The following is a 20,171-nucleotide window of genomic DNA, read 5'->3' as shown; positions in this document are numbered from 1 at the left end:
TAGTGTAGTGTGGAGAAAACAGAATGCATCTTAGTGTAGTGTGGAGAAAACAGAATGCATCTTAGTGTACTGTGGAGAAAACAGAATGCATCTTAGTGTAGTGTACCGTGCCTTTCTACTGTAATAATCATTGCAGCAATTCAATGGTGGTATTTAAATGAAAGATGTGGTTATCACGTTAAACGAATCAAATGAACGAGCATTGAGAACAATGATCAGTAATAACCGTCACCTTGTAATTACCCGGTAATAACCCTCACCTTGTAATTACCCGGTAATAACCTTAACCTTGTAATTACTCGGTAATAACCGTAACCTTGAAATTACCCGGTAATAACCTTAACCTTGTAATTACTCGGTAAAAACCTTAACCTTGTAATTACTCGGTAATAACCGTAACCTTGTAATTACTCGGTAATAACCGTAACCTTGTAATTACTCGGTAAAAACCTTAACCTTGTAATTACTCGGTAATAACCGTAACCTTGTAATTACTCGGTAATAACCGTAACCTTGTAATTACTCGGTAATAACCTTAAGAAGAATGTCTATGAATAGCATCTTTAACTCTAATTGAGCGGTGGGGCCCCTCTTCCCGTTCAGTACTGAGCACAAACACTTCCACTCTGAGTGAAATAAATATCTTGATACATGTCCTTACAGGAACACACACAGCCCCAGCTGTAAATGTCACTTCATATCATTAAGAAAACCATTAAACGTGCCATTCCAGGATTCTACAGGCCTTTCTCAGTTTGTGTTTTTTAACGATCAATGAAATAGAAGAGCGTAAATAATTTTCTCCGTCTGCTATGAGGTCATCCACCGAGCCAGTCAGGCTTCCTCTGTGTTTCCATCTCTACGTACGCTATTAAAAGGGAAGACTAAATCTTACTGTAGTACAGCTGCCAATGCCAGAGCCGGGAGCATTTAAAACAGCATGGTTAAAAGCAGCTAATTGAAATGTGTGGTTCTCTGTTTTCTAGCCTCTCCTCGGCTGTAATGAGATGGACGACAATACAGCTGGAAGGCTGTAAAAGTCGATGCTACAAGCTACACCTCATCCTGAGGGCAGGCCTTAAAGGAAACTGACCAAAACTCTCCTGCCTTCATTACAGTCTAATTGTTCCTCTGTAGAGGCCTCTGGGACATATACAGTCCCATGAGTATTAGTGTGCATGGGGTTCCCCCCCCCCAACCACACAGAGCCCCCCCCCATTTTCACATTAAAAACAAAGTAACGCCGTCTCCCCCTTTTTAATGTTTGTTTAATGAGATAGCCTATATTAAATACACATTGACAAAAATGTCTTTGAATCTTCGACTTTAGAAGATCGTAGCTCAGCTTAGCCTAAAGCATCACAGATTTCTACGTTTTATTTTTTAAAGATCGGTTTGAACAATCCATCTATATAATTTTTTACCTTTCAAATCAAGAAAGGTCCCCCCTAAAATGTATTAAAATAAAAAATGTCCATCATCAATCTACACGCAATATCCCACAATGACAAAGCAAAAACAGGTTTTAAGAATCAAGAAAGACCCCCCCCCCCCCCACGAAACGTTGGCCCCCAAGGTTGGGAACCCCCTGCCTTAGGGGGTACTATAGTGTAGATGTAGTTAAACGGATCAGATTGAGTTATTCTAACGTGGGGGTGCTGTTAGTTAAACTCACAAGGCCGGCAGGTAGCCTAGTGGTTAGAGCGTTGGGCCAGTAACCGAAAGGTTGCTAGATCGAATCCCCCGAGCTGACAAGGTGTCAATCTGTCGTTCTGCCTCTGGACAAGGCAGATAACCTAGGCCGTCATTGTAACTAAGAATTTGTTCTTAACTGACTTGCCTGCCTAGTTAAATAAAGGTTAAATAAATTAAAAATTAAATTAAAAATTAACTAAGGCTAGATGTTTGAGCAGTGGAATACTAGCCCTTGGTTGTGTTTGCTATGACTTCCCTATGTGACATGGAGTGCTAATTTTATGCATGCCGGCTGTAAAGAAAATTATTCTGCAAAGCTTGGATTTCCATAATGCAGTATATTTTCTGTTGCTGGAAGTATGTGTCAGCGCAAAGTAAGAAGGATGGTTTTAGGAACTGGTTTGAGTTTCAATCTCCTGAACATCCCCTAGCTGAGAGACTAATCCTGTTAGAGAGAGTGGGAATCAAACCACTGGGACTGCATGCTTCTCCATATATCACTCTATATCAGGGCTCTCCAACCCTGTTCCTGGAGAGCTACCCTCCTGTAGGTTTACACTCCAACCCTGTTCCTGGAGAACTACCGTCCTGTAGGTTTTCACTCCAACCCTGTTCCTGGAGAGCTACCGTCCTGTAGGTTTACACTCCAACCCTGTTCCTGGAGAACTACCGTCCTGTAGGTTTTCACGCCAACCCTGTTCCTGGAGAGCTACCCTCCTGTAGGTTTACACTCCAACCCTGTTCCTGGAGAGCTACCCTCCTGTAGGTTTACACTCCAACCCTGTTCCTGGAGAGCTACCGTCCTGTAGGTTTACACTCCAACCCTGTTCCTGGAGAGCTACCCTCCTGTAGGTTTACACTCCAACCCTGTTCCTGGAGAGCTACCCTCCTGTAGGTTTACACTCCAACCCTGTTCCTGGAGAGCTACTGTCCTGTAGGTTTACACTCCAACCCTGTTCCTGGAGAGCTACCGTCCTGTAGGTTTACACTCCAACCCTGTTCCTGGAGAGCTACCGTCCTGTAGGTTTTCAGTCCAACCCTGTTCCTGGAGAGCTACCGTCCTGTAGGTTTTCACTCCAACCATAAACTAACCGAGTGGACCGCTGCACCATCGAGAGCGTCCTGACCGTTTGCATCACGGCCTGGTACGGGAATTGCTCCGTCCACAACCGCAAGGCACTCCAGTGGGTGGTGAAGACGGCCCAGTACATCTCTGGGACCATGCTCCCACCCATCCTGGATATCTGCTCCCCAGCCACGAGCTGTTCCCTCCCTTACCGTCAGGCAGATGGTATCGGAGCATGAGGTCTGATACCAACAGGCTCAGAGACAGATTCTATCTACAAGCCGTCAGACTGATGAACACTTGAACTGGTCTGATTCTCCGCACTCACTCACCCACCCACGGAGTGCATTCGGAAAGTATTCAGACCCCTTCACTTTTTCTACATTTTGTTACGTTACAGCCTTATTCTAAAATTGATTAAATAAAAAATGTCCATCATCAATATACACACAATATCCCATAATGACAAAGCAAAAACAGGTTTTTAGAAATATTTGCAAATTTACTAAGAATAAAAATACCCTATTTTCATAAGTATTCAGACCATTTGCTATGAGACTTGAAATTTAGCTCAGGGGCATCCTGTTTCAATTGATCATCAAATTGATTAGAGTCCACCTCTGGTAAAATCAATTGATTGGACATGATGTATATATAAGGTCCCACAGTTGACAGTGTATGTCAGAGCAAAAACCAAGCCATGAGGTCGAAGGAATTGTCCGTAGAGCTCTGAGACAGGATTGTGTCGAGGCACAGATCTGCGGAAAAGGTAACAAAAAATGGATGCAGCATTAAAAGTCCCCAAGAACACGGTGGCCTCCATCATTCTTAAATGGAAGAAGTTTGGAACCACCAAGACTTTTCCTAAAGCTGGCCACCCGGCTAAACTGAGCAATCGAGGGAGAAGGGCCTTGGTCAGGGAGGTGACCAAGAACCCGATGGTCACTCTTACAGAGCTCCAGAGTTCCTCTGTGGAGATGGGGGAACCTTCCTGAAGGACAACCACTTTGCAGAACTCCACCAATCAGGCCTTTATGGTAGTGTGGCCAGAGGGAACACACTACTCAGTAAAACGCACGACAGCCCACTTGGAGTTTGCCAAAAGGCACAAAGGACTCTCAGACCATGAGAAACAAGATTCTCTGGTCTGATGAAACCAAGATTGAACTCTTTGGCCTGAATGTCAAGCATCACATCTGGAGGAAACTAGGCACCCCGCATCACCTGGCCAATACCATCCCTACGGTGAAGCATGGTGGTGGCAGCATCATGCTGTGGGGGTGTTTTTCAGCAGCAGGGACTGGGAGACTAGTCAGGATCGAGGGAAAGATGAACGGAGCAAAGTAGAGAGAGATCCTTGATGAAAACCTGCTCCAGAGTGCTCAGGACCTCAGACTGGGGCGAAGGTTCACCTCCCAACAGGACAACAACCCTAAGCACACAGCCAAGACGACTCAGGAGTTGCTTCGGGACAAGTCTCTGAATGTCTTTGAGTGGCCCAGCCACAGTCCGGACTTGAACCCGATCAAACATCTCTGGAGAGACCTGAAAATAGCTGTGCAGCGACACTCCCCATCCAACCTGACAGAGCTTGAGGGGATCTGCAGAGAAGAATGGGAGAAACTACCCAAATACAGATTTGCTAAGCTTGTAGCGTCATACCCAAGAAGACTCAACGCTGTAATCGCTGCCAAAGGTGCTTCAACAAAGTACTGAATAAAGGGTCTGAATTACTTACGTAAATGTGATCTCACTTTTTTATTTTTAATACATGTGCAAACATTGCTTGGGGTATTGTGTGTAGATTGATGGAGGAAAAATATATTTAATCAATCAATTTTATATTAAGGTTGTAACGTAACAAAATGTGGAAAAAGTCACGGGGTCTGAATACTTTCCGAATGCATTGTATATTTAGCCTAGGTATAATTTCACAACAGCTGAATTAATTCGATTATTCCTGACTGTTTGAAATGCAGTGTATTTTGACCTTTAAATTGTACAACAAAGCTTATTAGGAGAAAACAAAAAAACATAAGTTTGAAAGAAAATCTAGATCCGATTTTTAGGCCATATCGCCCAGCCCTACAACACACACATCACCGCTGCTGCTACCTGACAATAATTATGAAAAAAAGCTACATACGGCTCAATTTAAACACTTGCCCCCCAAAAACCCCCCTTCCTCAAAACACGTGTAAATACTGGACTATAAAATGTGACTTCCTGTATGATACTTTATTCTATTCCACTGAGCTATTTACTTTATGTTCGTATTCTTATTTTTAAATTATATCTTATTGTTGTTTCATTGTCGACAAGGAACCTGCAAGTAAGCGTTTCGCTTGACGGTGTATACCATGTGTATCCCGTACACACGACTAATAAAAATCGAAACTAATAATTAGCTGGTTGATAAGCTGAATCATGTTAGTTACAACTACGGTTGGAGTGAAAACCTACAGGAGGGTAGCTCTCCAGGAATAGGGTTAGAGAGGCCTGCTCTACATCCTTCTCCAGTATACTGTAGGAGAGGCCTGCTCTATATCCTTCTCCGGTATACTGTAGGAGAGGCCTGCTCTATATCCTTCTCCGGTATACTGTAGGAGGCCTGCTCTATATCCTTCTCCGGTATACTGTAGGAGAGGCCTGCTCTACATCCTTCTCCGGTATACTGTAGGAGGCCTGCTCTATATCCTTCTCCGGTATACTGTAGGAGGCCTGCTCTATATCCTTTTCCGGTATACTGTAGGAGGCCTGCTCTATATCCTTCTCCGGTATACTGTAGGCCTGCTCTATATCCTTCTCCAGTATACTGTAGGAGAGGCCTGCTCTATATCCTTCTCCAGTATACTGTAGGAGAGGCCTGCTCTATATCCTTCTCCAGTATACTGTAGGAGAGGCCTGCTCTATATCCTTCTCCAGTATACTGTAGGAGAGGCCTGCTCTACATCCTTCTCCAGTATACTGTAGGAGAGGCCTGCTCTATATCCTTCTCCAGTATACTGTAGGGGAGTTCTACTCTAAAACCTTCTCTAGTATACTGTAGGAGAGGCCTGCTCTATATCCTTCTCCAGTATACTGTAGGAGGCCTACTCTACATCCTTCTCCAGTATACTGCAAAAGAGGCCTGCTCTACATCCTTCTCCAGTATACTGTAGGAGAGGCCTGCTCTACATCCTTCTCCAGTATACTGTAGGAGAGGCCTGCTCTATATCCTTTTCCGGTATACTGTAGGAGAGGCCTGCTCTATATACTTCTCCAGTATACTGTAGGAAAGGCCTGCTCTATATCCTTCTCCAGTATACTGTAGGAGAGGCTTTTTATAGAGTGCACACCACATGACCAAAAGTATGTGGACACCTGCTCGTCCAACATCTAATTTCAAAATCATGGGCATTAATATGGAGCTGGTCCCCCCTTTGCTGCTATAACAGCCTCCACACTTCTGGGAAGGCTTTCCACTAGATGTTGGAACATTACTGCAGGGACTTGCTTCCATTCAGCCACCAGAGCATTACGGAGGTCGGGCACTGATATCGGACAATTAGGCCTGGCTCACAGTCGGCGTTCCAATTCATCCCAAAGGTGTTAGATGGGGTTGAGGTCAGGGCTCTGTACAGGCCTGTCAAGTTCTTCCACACCGATTTCGACAAACCATTTCTGTACGGACCTCGCTTTGTGCACGGGGGCATTGTTATGCTGAAACAGGAAAGGGCCTTCCCTAAACTGTTGCCACAAAGTTGGAAGCACAGAATCATCTAGAATGTCATTGTATGCTGTCGCGTTAAGATTCCCTTCACTGGAACTAAGGGGCCTGAACCATGACAAACAGCCCCAAACCATTATGACCCTCTATTCATAACAAGAAAAAACAGGTAGCTAAATATATATTTTTTTTTAGAGAGATAGAACTGATTTTCTACCCTACGTCGTGATTCTCACCCCAAAAATATTGTCTTCTGAAACTATTCAAACCCCACAATAAAATGAACAGCTTATGAAGCGCTCTTAGCCTATAGACCACAAATTACAAACAAATCAGCAAACTAAAAACTATTTTGGAATTTCTGTGCCGCCTTGACAATCGCTAATATATATCCCAAAACAGAACACGCTTTTTCCCTCGAACCTGCACGTCATCATCTTCTCTTTTCTGTGGCATCAATGTGAGGGGTTATGTCAGGGGAAACAGGGTTGCAGTAGTCTAGTGTGAGGGGTTATGTCAGTAGTCTAGTGTGAGGGGTTATGACAGTAGTCTAGTGTGAGGGGTTATGTCAGTAGTCTAGTGTGAGGGGTTATGTCAGGGGAAACAGGGTTGCAGTAGTCTAGTGTGAGGGGTTATGTCAGTAGTCTAGTGTGAGGGGTTATGACAGTAGTCTAGTGTGAGGGGTTATGTCAGTAGTCTAGTGTGAGGGGTTATGTCAGGGGAAACAGGGTTGCAGTAGTCTAGTGTGAGGGGTTATGTCAGTAGTCTAGTGTGAGGGGTTATAGCAGTAGTCTAGTGTGAGGGGTTATGGCAGTAGTCTAGTGTGAGGGGTTATGTCAGTAGTCTAGTGTGAGGGGTTATGACAGTAGTCTAGTGTGAGGGGTTATGTCAGTAGTCTAGTGTGAGGGGTTATGTCAGTAGTCTAGTGTGAGGGGTTATGTCAGTAGTCTAGTGTGAGGGGTTATGTCAGTAGTCTAGTGTGAGGGGTTATAGCAGTAGTCTAGTGTGAGGGGTTATGTCAGAAGTCTAGTGTGAGGGGTTATGTCAGGGGAAACAGGGTTGCAGTAGTCTAGTGTGAGGGGTTATGTCAGTAGTCTAGTGTGAGGGGTTATGTCAGTAGTCTAGTGTGAGGGGTTATGACAGTAGTCTAGTGTGAGGGGTTATAGCAGGGGAAACAGGGTTGCAGTAGTCTAGTGTGAGGGGTTACGACAGTAGTCTAGTGTGAGGGGTTATAGCAGTAGTCTAGTGTGAGGGGTTATGTCAGAAGTCTAGTGTGAGGGGTTATGTCAGGGGAAACAGGGTTGCAGTAGTCTAGTGTGAGGGGTTATGTCAGTAGTCTAGTGTGAGGGGTTATGTCAGTAGTCTAGTGTGAGGGGTTATGTCAGAAGTCTAGTGTGAGGGGTTATGTCAGGGGAAACAGGGTTGCAGTAGTCTAGTGTGAGGGGTTACGACAGTAGTCTAGTGTGAGGGGTTATGTCAGTAATCTAGTGTGAGGGGTTATGTCAGTAGTCTAGTGTGAGGGGTTATGTCAGTAGTCTAGTGTGAGGGGTTATGTCAGTAGTCTAGTGTGAGGGGTTATAGCAGTAGTCTAGTGTGAGGGGTTGTCAGTAGTCTAGTGTGAGGGGTTATGACAGTAGTCTAGTGTGAGGGGTTATGACAGTAGTCTAGTGTGAGGGGTTATGACAGTAGTCTAGTGTGAGGGGTTATAGCAGTAGTCTAGTGTGAGGGGTTATGTCAGTAGTCTAGTGTGAGGGGTTATGTCAGGGGAAACAGGGTTGCAGTAGTCTAGTGTGAGGGGTTATGTCAGTAGTCTAGTGTGAGGGGTTATGACAGTAGTCTAGTGTGAGGGGTTATGGCAGTAGTCTAGTGTGAGGGGTTATGTCAGTAGTCTAGTGTGAGGGGTTATGTCAGGGGAAACAGGGTTGCAGTAGTCTAGTGTGAGGGGTTATGTCAGTAGTCTAGTGTGAGGGGTTATGTCAGGGGAAACAGGGTGTCAGTATATCTATATCTATCTAGTGTGAGGGGTTATAGCAGTAGTCTAGTGTGAGGGGTTATGACAGTAGTCTAGTGTGAGGGGTTATGACAGTAGTCTAGTGTGAGGGGTTATGTCAGGGGAAACAGGGTTGCAGTAGTCTAGTGTGAGGGGTTATGTCAGTAGTCTAGTGTGAGGGGTTATGACAGTAGTCTAGTGTGAGGGGTTATGACAGTAGTCTAGTGTGAGGGGTTATGTCAGGGGAAACAGGGTTGCAGTAGTCTAGTGTGAGGGGTTATGACAGTAGTCTAGTGTGAGGGGTTATGACAGTAGTCTAGTGTGAGGGGTTATGTCAGGGGAAACAGGGTTGCAGTAGTCTAGTGTGAGGGGTTATGTCAGTAGTCTAGTGTGAGGGGTTATGACAGTAGTCTAGTGTGAGGGGTTATGACAGTAGTCTAGTGTGAGGGGTTATGTCAGTAGTTTAGTGTGAGGGGTTATGACAGTAGTCTAGTGTGAGGGGTTATGTCAGGGGAAACAGGGTTGCAGTAGTCTAGTGTGAGGGGTTATGTCAGTAGTCTAGTGTGAGGGGTTATGACAGTAGTCTAGTGTGAGGGGTTATGGCAGTAGTCTAGTGTGAGGGGTTATGTCAGTAGTCTAGTGTGATGGGTTATAACAGTAGTCTAGTGTGATGGGTTATAACAGTAGTCTAGTGTGAGGGGTTATGTCAGTAGTCTAGTGTGAGGGGTTATGACAGTAGTCTAGTGTGAGGGGTTATGACAGTAGTCTAGTGTGAGGGGTTATGTCAGTAGTCTAGTGTGAGGGGTTATGTCAGTAGTCTAGTGTGAGGGGTTATAACAGTAGTCTAGTGTGAGGGGTTATGTCAGTAGTCTAGTGTGAGGGGTTATGTCAGTAGTCTAGTGTGAGGGGTTATGTCAGTAGTCTAGTGTGAGGGGTTATGTCAGTAGTCTAGTGTGAGGGGTTATGACAGTAGTCTAGTGTGAGGGGTTATGGCAGTAGTCTAGTGTGAGGGGTTATGACAGTAGTCTAGTGTGAGGGGTTATGACAGTAGTCTAGTGTGAGGGGTTATGACAGTAGTCTAGTGTGAGGGGTTATGTCAGTAGTCTAGTGTGAGGGGTTATGACAGTAGTCTAGTGTGAGGGGTTATGACAGTAGTCTAGTGTGAGGGGTTATGACAGTAGTCTAGTGTGAGGGGTTATGACAGTAGTCTAGTGTGAGGGGTTACGACAGTAGTCTAGTGTGAGGGGTTACGACAGTAGTCTAGTGTGAGGGGTTACGACAGTAGTCTAGTGTGAGGGGTTACGACAGTAGTCTAGTGTGAGGGGTTACGACAGTAGTCTAGTGTGAGGGGTTACGACAGTAGTCTAGTGTGAGGGGTTACGACAGTAGTCTAGTGTGAGGGGTTACGACAGTAGTCTAGTGTGAGGGGTTACGACAGTAGTCTAGTGTGAGGGGTTACGACAGTAGTCTAGTGTGAGGGGTTATGTCAGTAGTCTAGTGTGAGGGGTTATGACAGTAGTCTAGTGTGAGGGGTTATGACAGTAGTCTAGTGTGAGGGGTTATGACAGTAGTCTAGTGTGAGGGGTTATGACAGTAGTCTAGTGTGAGGGGTTATGTCAGTAGTCTAGTGCGAGGGGTTATAACAGTAGTCTAGTGTGAGGGGTTATGTCAGTAGTCTAGTGTGAGGGGTTATGTCAGTAGTCTAGTGTGAGGGGTTATGACAGTAGTCTAGTGTGAGGGGTTATGACAGTAGTCTAGTGTGAGGGGTTATGACAGTAGTCTAGTGTGAGGGGTTATGACAGTAGTCTAGTGTGAGGGGTTATGACAGTAGTCTAGTGTGAGGGGTTATAACAGTAGTCTAGTGTGAGGGGTTACGACAGTAGTCTAGTGTGAGGGGTTATGTCAGTAGTCTAGTGTGAGGGGTTATGACAGTAGTCTAGTGTGAGGGGTTATGACAGTAGTCTAGTGTGAGGGGTTATGACAGTAGTCTAGTGTGAGGGGTTATAACAGTAGTCTAGTGTGAGGGGTTATAACAGTAGTCTAGTGTGAGGGGTTATGTCAGTAATCTAGTGTGAGGGGTTATGACAGTAGTCTAGTGTGAGGGGTTATGACAGTAGTCTAGTGTGAGGGGTTATGACAGTAGTCTAGTGTGAGGGGTTATGACAGTAGTCTAGTGTGAGGGGTTATGACAGTAGTCTAGTGTGAGGGGTTATGACAGTAGTCTAGTGTGAGGGGTTATGACAGTAGTCTAGTGTGAGGGGTTATGACAGTAGTCTAGTGTGAGGGGTTATGACAGTAGTCTAGTGTGAGGGGTTATGACAGTAGTCTAGTGTGAGGGGTTATGACAGTAGTCTAGTGTGAGGGGTTATGACAGTAGTCTAGTGTGAGGGGTTATGACAGTAGTCTAGTGTGAGGGGTTATGACAGTAGTCTAGTGTGAGGGGTTATGACAGTAGTCTAGTGTGAGGGGTTATGACAAGGGAAACAGTGAGAAAACACCCTAAGTGTCTATGTCAACACAGACAGACACACAGAGAGAAGACTCGAAGGGTCAGTGCTCCTGAGCTCTGCCCTTAAGGGTTGAATATTGTCAATGTCGACGTATGGGCAATAAAGTTTTCCCTTTTCTATTCTCCTCAGACAGAAAGCCACAGTCATGGTAACGTGCATGGATAGCATCATGAAGGTAAAGGTGATGAAAGTACCAAGACAGTAAAAGACAACAGCCTCCAGATAATGTGATATAGGCCTAATATACTCTGTAACTGAGACAGGTGAAAGCAATCTGCTGCGTGCCTATCAGGGCGACAGCTGTAATCACCTGTCCACTTCCTTCATAACAGTGTAGACGTTAGAAGACGAAGCCATAGACATTATCATAAGGGTTAGGATCATACGGGTTTATCAGGTACATGACATAGGTTATAAAGGGGTTATTGAGTAATCATTACCTGACATAGAGCGTTCTCTTCTGGCTGGTCCGCAGAGAGCCACTGCTGATACTGCTGTTCATCATCTGTTCACGTAGATCATGGATTTTGGCTTCAAACCGACTGTACTCTGGAAAACAGGGGGAAAAGGAGGAAATTATAACTGAATGAAAAAAAGAGAAAACTGACAGTAGCCTGAGAAAAAAAGAGACAGAGAGAAAATCCACAGAAGGAAAATGAGAGAGAATCTGTCTTCAAAGACTGATTCCACTCTGTTCTGCAGAGGAAAGATAGCACTGTTTTTGGGTATACGGCAGATTTGATTGTTTTCTGGCGATGAATGCATTACGACAGAGAGAGATTTAAACTATTGTACTCTGACGTAGAGGGAGTGGGAGAGAGATTGAGAGACAAATACAAATTCTACACTGTTGCCCTAGAGCACACAAACAATTACACCTACCTCGGGCTAAACACCAACACCGCGGGTAAATTCCACAAAGCTGTGAACACTTCTACGCCATCAAACGGAACATAAAACTCAACATACCAGTCAGGATCTGGCTAAAAATACTCCAATCAGTTATAGAACCCATTGCCCTCTGAGGTTGTGAGGTCTCGGGTCCACTCACCTACCAAGAATGTACAAAATGTGACAAACACCCAATTGCAGGATTCTGCAAAAAATATTCATTGTGTACAACGCAAAACCCCCAAGCAAAGCATGCAGAGCAGAATTAGGACTATATCCACTAGTTATCAATATCCAGATAAGAACTGTTCAATTCTACAACCACCTAAAAGGAAGTGATGCCCACACATTTCCACCACAAAGCCCTCACCTACAGAGAGAATAACAGCCAGCTGGCTGTTCACAAACACAAACAGACCCCCAGGACAGCAACACAATGAGACCCAACCAAATCACGAGAAAGCAAAAAGAGAACTATGACACACGGGAAAGAATCAACCAAAAAACAGAGCAAACTGGACTGCTATTTGGCCCTAAACAGAGAGTACACAGTGGCAGAATACCTGACCACTGTGACTGAATCAAACTTACGGAAAGCTTTGATTATGTACAGACTCAGTGAGCATAGCCTTGCTATTGAGAAAGGCCACCGTAGGCAGACCTGGCTCTCAAGAGAAGACAGGCTATGTGCACACTGCCCACAAAATGAGGTGGAAACTGAGCTGCACTTCCTAACCTCCTGCCAAATGTATGACCATATTAGAGACACATATTTCCCTCAGATTACACAGACACACAAACTCCCATATCTGTTAAGATTTTTTAAATATTTTTCAACCTTTTTAAGTGCAATGTTTACTGTTAATTTCTAATAGCTCTTTGTAAATGATAAATGTGTTTCTTCCACTTGCTTTGGCAATGTAAACATAAGCTTCCCATGCCAATAAAGCCCCATTGAATTGAAAGAGCGAGAGTGAGAGAGCGAGAGAGGTAGAGCGAGAGAGAGAGAGAGAGAGAGAGAGGTAGAGCGAGCGAGAGAGAGAGAGGTAGAGCGAGCGAGAGAGAGAGGTAGAGCGAGCGAGAGAGAGAGGTAGAGCGAGAGAGAGAGGTAGAGAGGTAGAGAGAGTGAGAGAGAGAGAGAGAGAGAGAGAGAGAGAGAGGTAGAGCGAGAGAGAGGTAGAGCGAGAGAGACGTAGAGCGAGAGAGAGGTAGAGCGAGAGAGAGAGAGAGGGAGAGAGAGAGAGAGAGAGAGAGAGAGAGAGAGAGAGAGAGAGCGAGACCTTCTGTCAACGAGTAAAGATAAACGAGTTTAAATGTAGCTGATGTTCTGTGGTTGATGAGTCTGTGTACCAGAGAGACTGGCTAAACCCTACCGGTGGAGGGAGGGGGATGTTGAGAGAGAGTCTACCTGGTTACATCTCTCTGGCTGCAACGTCTGGCCAAATCTCTACATCTCTTCTGAGAAGATGAGAGGAGGACTACCAGTAGCTTTCACTACAGTTAAAACTGATCTGAAATCAGTTATCCCATGCAGACATGTCTAGGAAAGAGTTATACACTGATCTAGGGCTTGGTAGAACTAGTGTAACGCTCTGAGCCAATGAAAACACATCTATTCCAGACGATAACAAGCATCATTCTGCCTCCAGTTAGGCCTTATAGAAGCCCTGCTTCAACCCTGGGTGGCTTATAAAGGCTCCAATCAGAAGGGACAGTGACACTCTTGTTGAATAATTCAAATGTTTTAGCCTACTTTGTACACTCTTAGAAAAAAGGGTTCCAAAAGGGTTCTGCGGCTGTCCCCATAGGTAGAACTCTTTTGGGTTCCATGTTGAACACTCTGTGGAAAGGGTTCTACATGGAACCCAAACGGGTTCTACCTGGAACCAAAAGGGTTGCTGTGGGGCCAGCCGCAGAACCCTTTTTGGTTCTAGGTAGTGTAGTAATGCTGTTCTCACTTTTCCAATCCGTTGGCTTTAGCAGGGAAGAGGAGAGATGGAGGCTGAATGAGGTGACCTTGAAGAAGCCTGGCTGAGTCCTCTGTATCTCAGTTGGTAGAGCATCGGTGCTGGCATCGGTATGATAGTGGGTTCGATTCCCGGGACCACACGGATGTAAAATGTATTACACGCATGACTGTAAGTCACTTTGGATAAAAGTGTCTGCTAAATGGCATATATTCTATAATATTTACTGTAAGCGGTCTATACATTATTTATATTTATTTAACTAGGCTAGTCAGTTAAGAACAAATTCTAATTTACAATGACGGCTTACCCCGGGCCAAACCCGGACGCCGCTGGGCCAATTGTGCGCCGCCTTATGGGACTCCCAATCACGGCCGGATGTGATGCAGCCTGGATTCGAACCAGGGACTGTAGTGACGCCTATAGCACTGCGTCTCACACCACTCGGGAGCACTAATGATCAGATATAGGCATTGTGAATGATCAGATATGTTGTCTCTACATTATCAGACAGCTGTTTTGAGATTATTTTGAGGATACAGTTCCCTTGATGGAGGAATAGGGGTGTGACGGTGACATCACAAAGGAACAAACCATAATACACACAGAGTAACAACAAATATCTAATCTACAAATATATCACCGTGTCTCGTTCCCTATCAATCTCCAGCGCAGTAATAATTGAATCAACTGTCAAGAGAAACACTCTGGAGAATTACAGCTACAGCTACAGCAACACCAACAGCTACACCAACAGCTACACCAACAGCTACACCAACAGCTACAGCAACACCAACAGCTACACCAACAGCTACAGCAACACCAACAGCTACACCAACAGCTACACCAACAGCTACAGCAACAGCTACAGCAACAGCTACACCAACAGCTACACCAACAGCTACAGCAACACCAACACCAACACCAACAGCTACAGCAACACCAACAGCTACACCAACAGCTACAGCAACACCAACAGCTACAGCAACACCAACAGCTACACCAACAGCTACAGCAACACCAACAGCTACAGCAACACCAACAGCTACACCAACAGCTACAGCAACACCAACAGCTACAGCAACACCAACAGCTACAGCAACACCAACAGCTACACCAACACCTACACCAACAGCTACAGCAACACCAACACCTACACCAACAGCTACAGCAACACCACCAACAGCTACAGCAACACCACCAACAGCTACAGCAACACCTACACCAACAGCTACAGCAACACCTACACCAACAGCTACACCAACAGCTACACCAACACCTACACCAACAGCTACACCAACACCTACACCAACAACAGCTACACCAACAACAGCTACACCAACAACAGCTACACCAACACCTACACCAACAGCTACAGCAACACCTACACCAACAGCTACACCAACAGCAACACCAACAGCTACACCAACACCACCAACAGAAACACCAACAGCTACACCAACAGCAACACCACCAACAGCTACACCAACAGCTACACCAACACCACCAACAGCTACACCAACAACTACACCAACAGCTACAGCTACACCAACAGCTACAGCTACACCAACAGCTACACAAACAGCTACACCAACACCAACAGCTACACCAACACCAACAGCTACAGCAACACCAACAGCTACAGCAACACCACCAACAGCTACAGCAACAGCTACACCAACAGCTACACCAACAGCTACACCAACAGCTACACCAACAGCAACAGCTACACCAACAGCTACACCAACAGCTACACCAACAGCTACAGCTACAGCAACAGCTACACCAACAGCTACACCAACAGCTACACCTACAGCTACAGCAACACCAACAGCTACAGCAACACCAACAGCTACAGCAACACCAACAGCAACACCAACAGCATCATCAAAATACAGAGGCAGAAAAACACTCCAAAATACAGTACCTCCTAGATGATAGAAAAGGCCCACAGCGTCCACCCACCCACCATGGGGAACCAAGCAGTTATATTAAAAAGTGAAACTGAGGCAGAACACAATCCCCCTCTGGGGCTAAATTCAGCATCTGAAACAACACACACAGGGAAACACCAGAACAGAGAACATTCTGATCAATTCCCGACAAGCCAAAAATAAGCCTTTTTTCTAAATAGAAAGCCGCTGAGCAGAGCACTTTGCTGCCTGTACGTAGCCGCCTGCCGTGTCCTACCACCCATCCCCGAACCATTACTGTACACGGAACGTAATTAAGGCTGAGTAACCTAATCATACTGGAGCACCAGCACACACACACACACACACACACACACACACACACACACACACACACACACACACACACACACACACACACACACACACACACACACACACACCACACACCACACACAGTTGTATCTCTGAAAGACAAAGCTGTAACAACATGCTGTACTTACATAGTGCTCTGCTGAGAGGTAGCTTCTGACTGGTGAAAGGTTCTTCTCTCTGAGTTAGAGCCTGGTCTCTGCTCTCAGAGTGTGTCGGTGTGTGTCAGTGACGGTGTGTGTGTGGTAGTGATGACGAGCTCTCTCTAGCGTCTGCTCCACATTGGCTCCTGTGTGTGTGTGTGTGTGTAGAGATACTACGATCGGACTCTCCTCCAGCTTGTCTCAACGAGAAACAGAAACACAACAGATGCTAAAGCACTCTCCCCTCTCTCTCTCCTCCTCCTCCTCTCCTCTCTCTCTCCTCCTCCTCTCCTCTCCTCCCTCCTCTCTCCCTCCTCTCCTCTCCCTCCACCTCTCTCTCGCCGTCTCCCTCCTCCTCCTCCTCTTTCCCTTCTCCCCCTCTCACCATCCTCCTCCTCTCCTCTCCCTCCACCTCTCTCTCGCCGTCTCCCTCCTCCTCCTCTTTCCCTTCTCCCCCTCTCACCCTCTCTCCATCCTCCTCCTCTCCTCTCCCTCCACCTCTCTCTCTCGCCGTCTCCCTCCTCCTTGCTGTCTCCCTCCTCCTCCTCTCTCTCCCTTCTCCCCGCTCTCTCCATCCTCCTCTTTCATTCCTGCAGTCAAGTTTTGTTTTGTCAAGTTTTGATGCACGCTTGTCTAGAGGAAGAACAGTACTGGCTCTGAAGCAGCATGTCTACACGCTGTGTCTGTGTGGAGTCTGGAGTCGCTAGGGCAACAGGCCTGCCTGCTGTGCTCGGAGAAGAGGGGGGAGGAGCAGACAGGCTGAGAACGAAGAGGAGAAAAAACGCAAGGAAATCAAGATAGCAATGGCAGCTACACAAATAACTCATCCAAAGGGCTTTGACTTCTCCAACACGGCAGAAAGACAACACAATACGATGCCCTTATAAATTCAGCCACATAGGGGTCGGGCTAACGCAGAATTCATTTTTTTTAACGAAGTAAATAAGATAAAACGCATAAGAAATCTCTTGCTGTGTTTCGTAAATGCAGATCTAAAATGGTTCTTATTTTATTTTCTGCTCAGCATCAGACTCATTCTGTGCTTCAGTTGCACATCTCCACTGGGATGAGAATTCACAAACGGTCATTCTATCAGCAAACAGCTTTTCTCTGCTACTGTTCTCAGTGTAGCCTACTTTTCTCTGGTAAAATTCAAGATTAACTTTAAGGAAAACATTAGGAAATGTAGCTGGCTACATTCTTTCTATAATAAACATCAGAAATATAATGCTCATGCATAGTTTTTGCAACAACAAAAAAATAACTTGCTTTTTCATTGTAAGCTCATTTACTTGTGCGGCAGCTAGCCAGATAGTGTTGCACTTGTGTTTTCATCTGATGAAAATGAAGCTATTTTCTGTTGAATGTGTTGCACTATCCCTGATCACTCGATAAAACACGACCCCGGTCAATACACAGCTGGACTCACCTGCTCCCGCTTTGTCCTGTTGTGCTATTTACTAACAAACACATGACTGGCTCAACTGTTCTGGGGAACTATGGTAAGCTTCATCATGTAAAGTAATGTTACAGGTGAAATGAAGAACGCAATCTGTTTTATCTCCTAACGTATTGCACAAGTTGACTGCAGGTATTTACTTAAAAAGTAGCTACAAATATTGTTATTTTTTGAAAAACTACAAAGAAATAATTTCAATGGTATTGATGTCTATTTCCAAATACTCTGGTATACGGTATATACTCTATACCACCCAAGCCTAGTGACAGCCCCCTGAGCTCTGCTCTGGGAGAGGTGGTGACAGCCCCCTGAGCTCTGCTCTGGGAGAGGTGGTGACAGCCCCCTGAGCTCTGCTCTGGGAGAGGTGGTGACAGCCCCCTGAGCTCTGCTCTGGGAGAGGTGGTGACAGCCCCCTGAGCTCTGCTCTGGGAGAGGTGGTGACAGCCCCCTGAGCTCTGCTCTGGGAGAGGTGGTGACAGCCCCCTGAGCTCTGCTCTGGGAGAGGTGGTGACAGCCCCCTGAGCTCTGCTCTGGGAGAGGTGGTGACAGCCCCCTGAGCTCTGCTCTGGGAGAGGTGGTGACAGCCCCCTGAGCTCTGCTCTGGGAGAGGTGGTGACAGCCCCCTGAGCTCTGCTCTGGGAGAGGTGGTGACAGCCCCCTGAGCTCTGCTCTGGGAGAGGTGGTGACAGCCCCCTGAGCTCTGCTCTGGGAGAGGTGGTGACAGCCCCCTGAGCTCTGCTCTGGGAGAGGTGGTGACAGCCCCCTGAGCTCTGCTCTGGGAGAGGTGGTGACAGCCCCCTGAGCTCTGCTCTGGGAGAGGTGGTGACAGCCCCCTGAGCTCTGCTCTGGGAGAGGTGGTGACAGCCCCCTGAGCTCTGCTCTGGGAGAGGTGGTGACAGCCCCCTGAGCTCTGCTCTGGGAGAGGTGGTGACAGCCCCCTGAGCTCTGCTCTGGGAGAGGTGGTGACAGCCCCCTGAGCTCTGCTCTGGGAGAGGTGGTGACAGCCCCCTGAGCTCTGCTCTGGGAGAGGTGGTGACAGCCCCCTGAGCTCTGCTCTGGGAGAGGTGGTGACAGCCCCCTGGGCTCTGCTCCGGGAGAGGTGGTGACAGCCCCCTGGGCTCTGCTCCGGGAGAGGTGGTGACAGCCCCCTGAGCTCTGCTCCGGGAGAGGTGGTGACAGCCCCCTGAGCTCTGCTCTGGGAGAGGTGGTGACAGCCCCCTGAGCTCTGCTCTGGGAGAGGTGGTGACAGCCCCCTGGGCTCTGCTATGGGAGAGGTGGTGACAGCCCCCTGGGCTCTGCTCTGGGAGAGGTGGTGACAGCCCCCTGGGCTCTGCTATGGGAGAGGTGGTGACAGCCCCCTGGGCTCTGCTATGGGAGAGGTGGTGACAGCCCCCTGAGCTCTGCTATGGGAGAGGTGGTGACAGCCCCCTGAGCTCTGCTCTGGGAGAGGTGGTGACAGCCCCCTGAGCTCTGCTCTGGGAGAGGTGGTGACAGCCCCCTGAGCTCTGCTCCGGGAGAGGTGGTGACAGCCCCCTGGGCTCTGCTCCGGGAGAGGTGGTGACAGCCCCCTGGGCTCTGCTCCGGGAGAGGGGGTGACAGCCCCCTGGGCTCTGCTCCGGGAGAGGGGGTGACAGCCCCCTGGGCTCTGCTCCGGGAGAGGTGGTGACAGCCCCCTGGGCTCTGCTCCGGGAGAGGTGGTGACAGCCCCCTGGGCTCTGCTCCGGGAGAGGTGGTGACAGCCCCCTGGGCTCTGCTCTGGGAGAGGTGGTGACAGCCCCCTGGGCTCTGCTCCGGGAGAGGTGGTGACAGTCCCCTGGGCTCTGCTCTGGGAGAGGTGGTGACAGTCCCCTGGGCTCTGCTCCGGGAGAGGTGGTGACAGCCCCCTGGGCTCTGCTCTGGGAGAGGTGGTGACAGTCCCCTGGGCTCTGCTCTGGGAGAGGTGGTGACAGCCCCCTGGGCTCTGCTCCGGGAGAGGTGGTGACAGTCCCCTGAGCTCTGCTCTGGGAGAGGTGGTGACAGCCCCCTGGGCTCTGCTCCGGGAGAGGTGGTGACAGCCCCCTGAGCTCTGCTCTGGGAGAGGTGGTGACAGCCCCCTGGGCTCTGCTCCGGGAGAGGTGGTGACAGCCCCCTGAGCTCTGCTCTGGGAGAGGTGGTGACAGCCCCCTGGTCTCTGCTCCGGGAGAGGTGGTGACAGCCAGTGACTCAGACTAATGTCTACCAGGCTGATAATACACCTCCCAGCTCCTGCACACACACTCCTCCTATACAGGCTTCCATAGCAGGGAAGCAATGATACTGTATAGAACTATTAAGCTGCCATCAGAGAGAAAATCAACAGACTGCTGGAATACATACAGTCATCCATCAGGGGCAGAGAGAGTCATGTCTTCCTGTACCACAGCATCCAACACAATAGACAGTTAGAGAGAGTCATGTCTTCCTGTACTGCAGCATCC

The 20,171-nt window shown here is 47.5% G+C and overlaps 1 protein-coding gene across 5 annotated transcripts in view; it reads right to left on the bottom strand.

The window, feature by feature from the left end:
- LOC120055060 (disks large homolog 1-like) overlaps positions 1–20,171 on the bottom strand; it is a 282,572-nt gene that overhangs the window by 38,055 nt on the left and 224,346 nt on the right. For all 5 annotated transcript variants that reach the window (XM_039002927.1, XM_039002928.1, XM_039002929.1 and 2 more), the window contains one exon: positions 11,411–11,519. In XM_039002927.1, the coding sequence (XP_038858855.1) occupies positions 11,411–11,519 (109 nt within the window). The remainder of the gene's footprint in view (positions 1–11,410; positions 11,520–20,171) is intronic.

Source organism: Salvelinus namaycush, chromosome 10 (genome assembly GCF_016432855.1).
Source record: "Salvelinus namaycush isolate Seneca chromosome 10, SaNama_1.0, whole genome shotgun sequence".
Classification (NCBI taxonomy): domain Eukaryota; kingdom Metazoa; phylum Chordata; class Actinopteri; order Salmoniformes; family Salmonidae; genus Salvelinus; species Salvelinus namaycush.
This window is presented reverse-complemented; position numbering and strand designations above follow the sequence as displayed.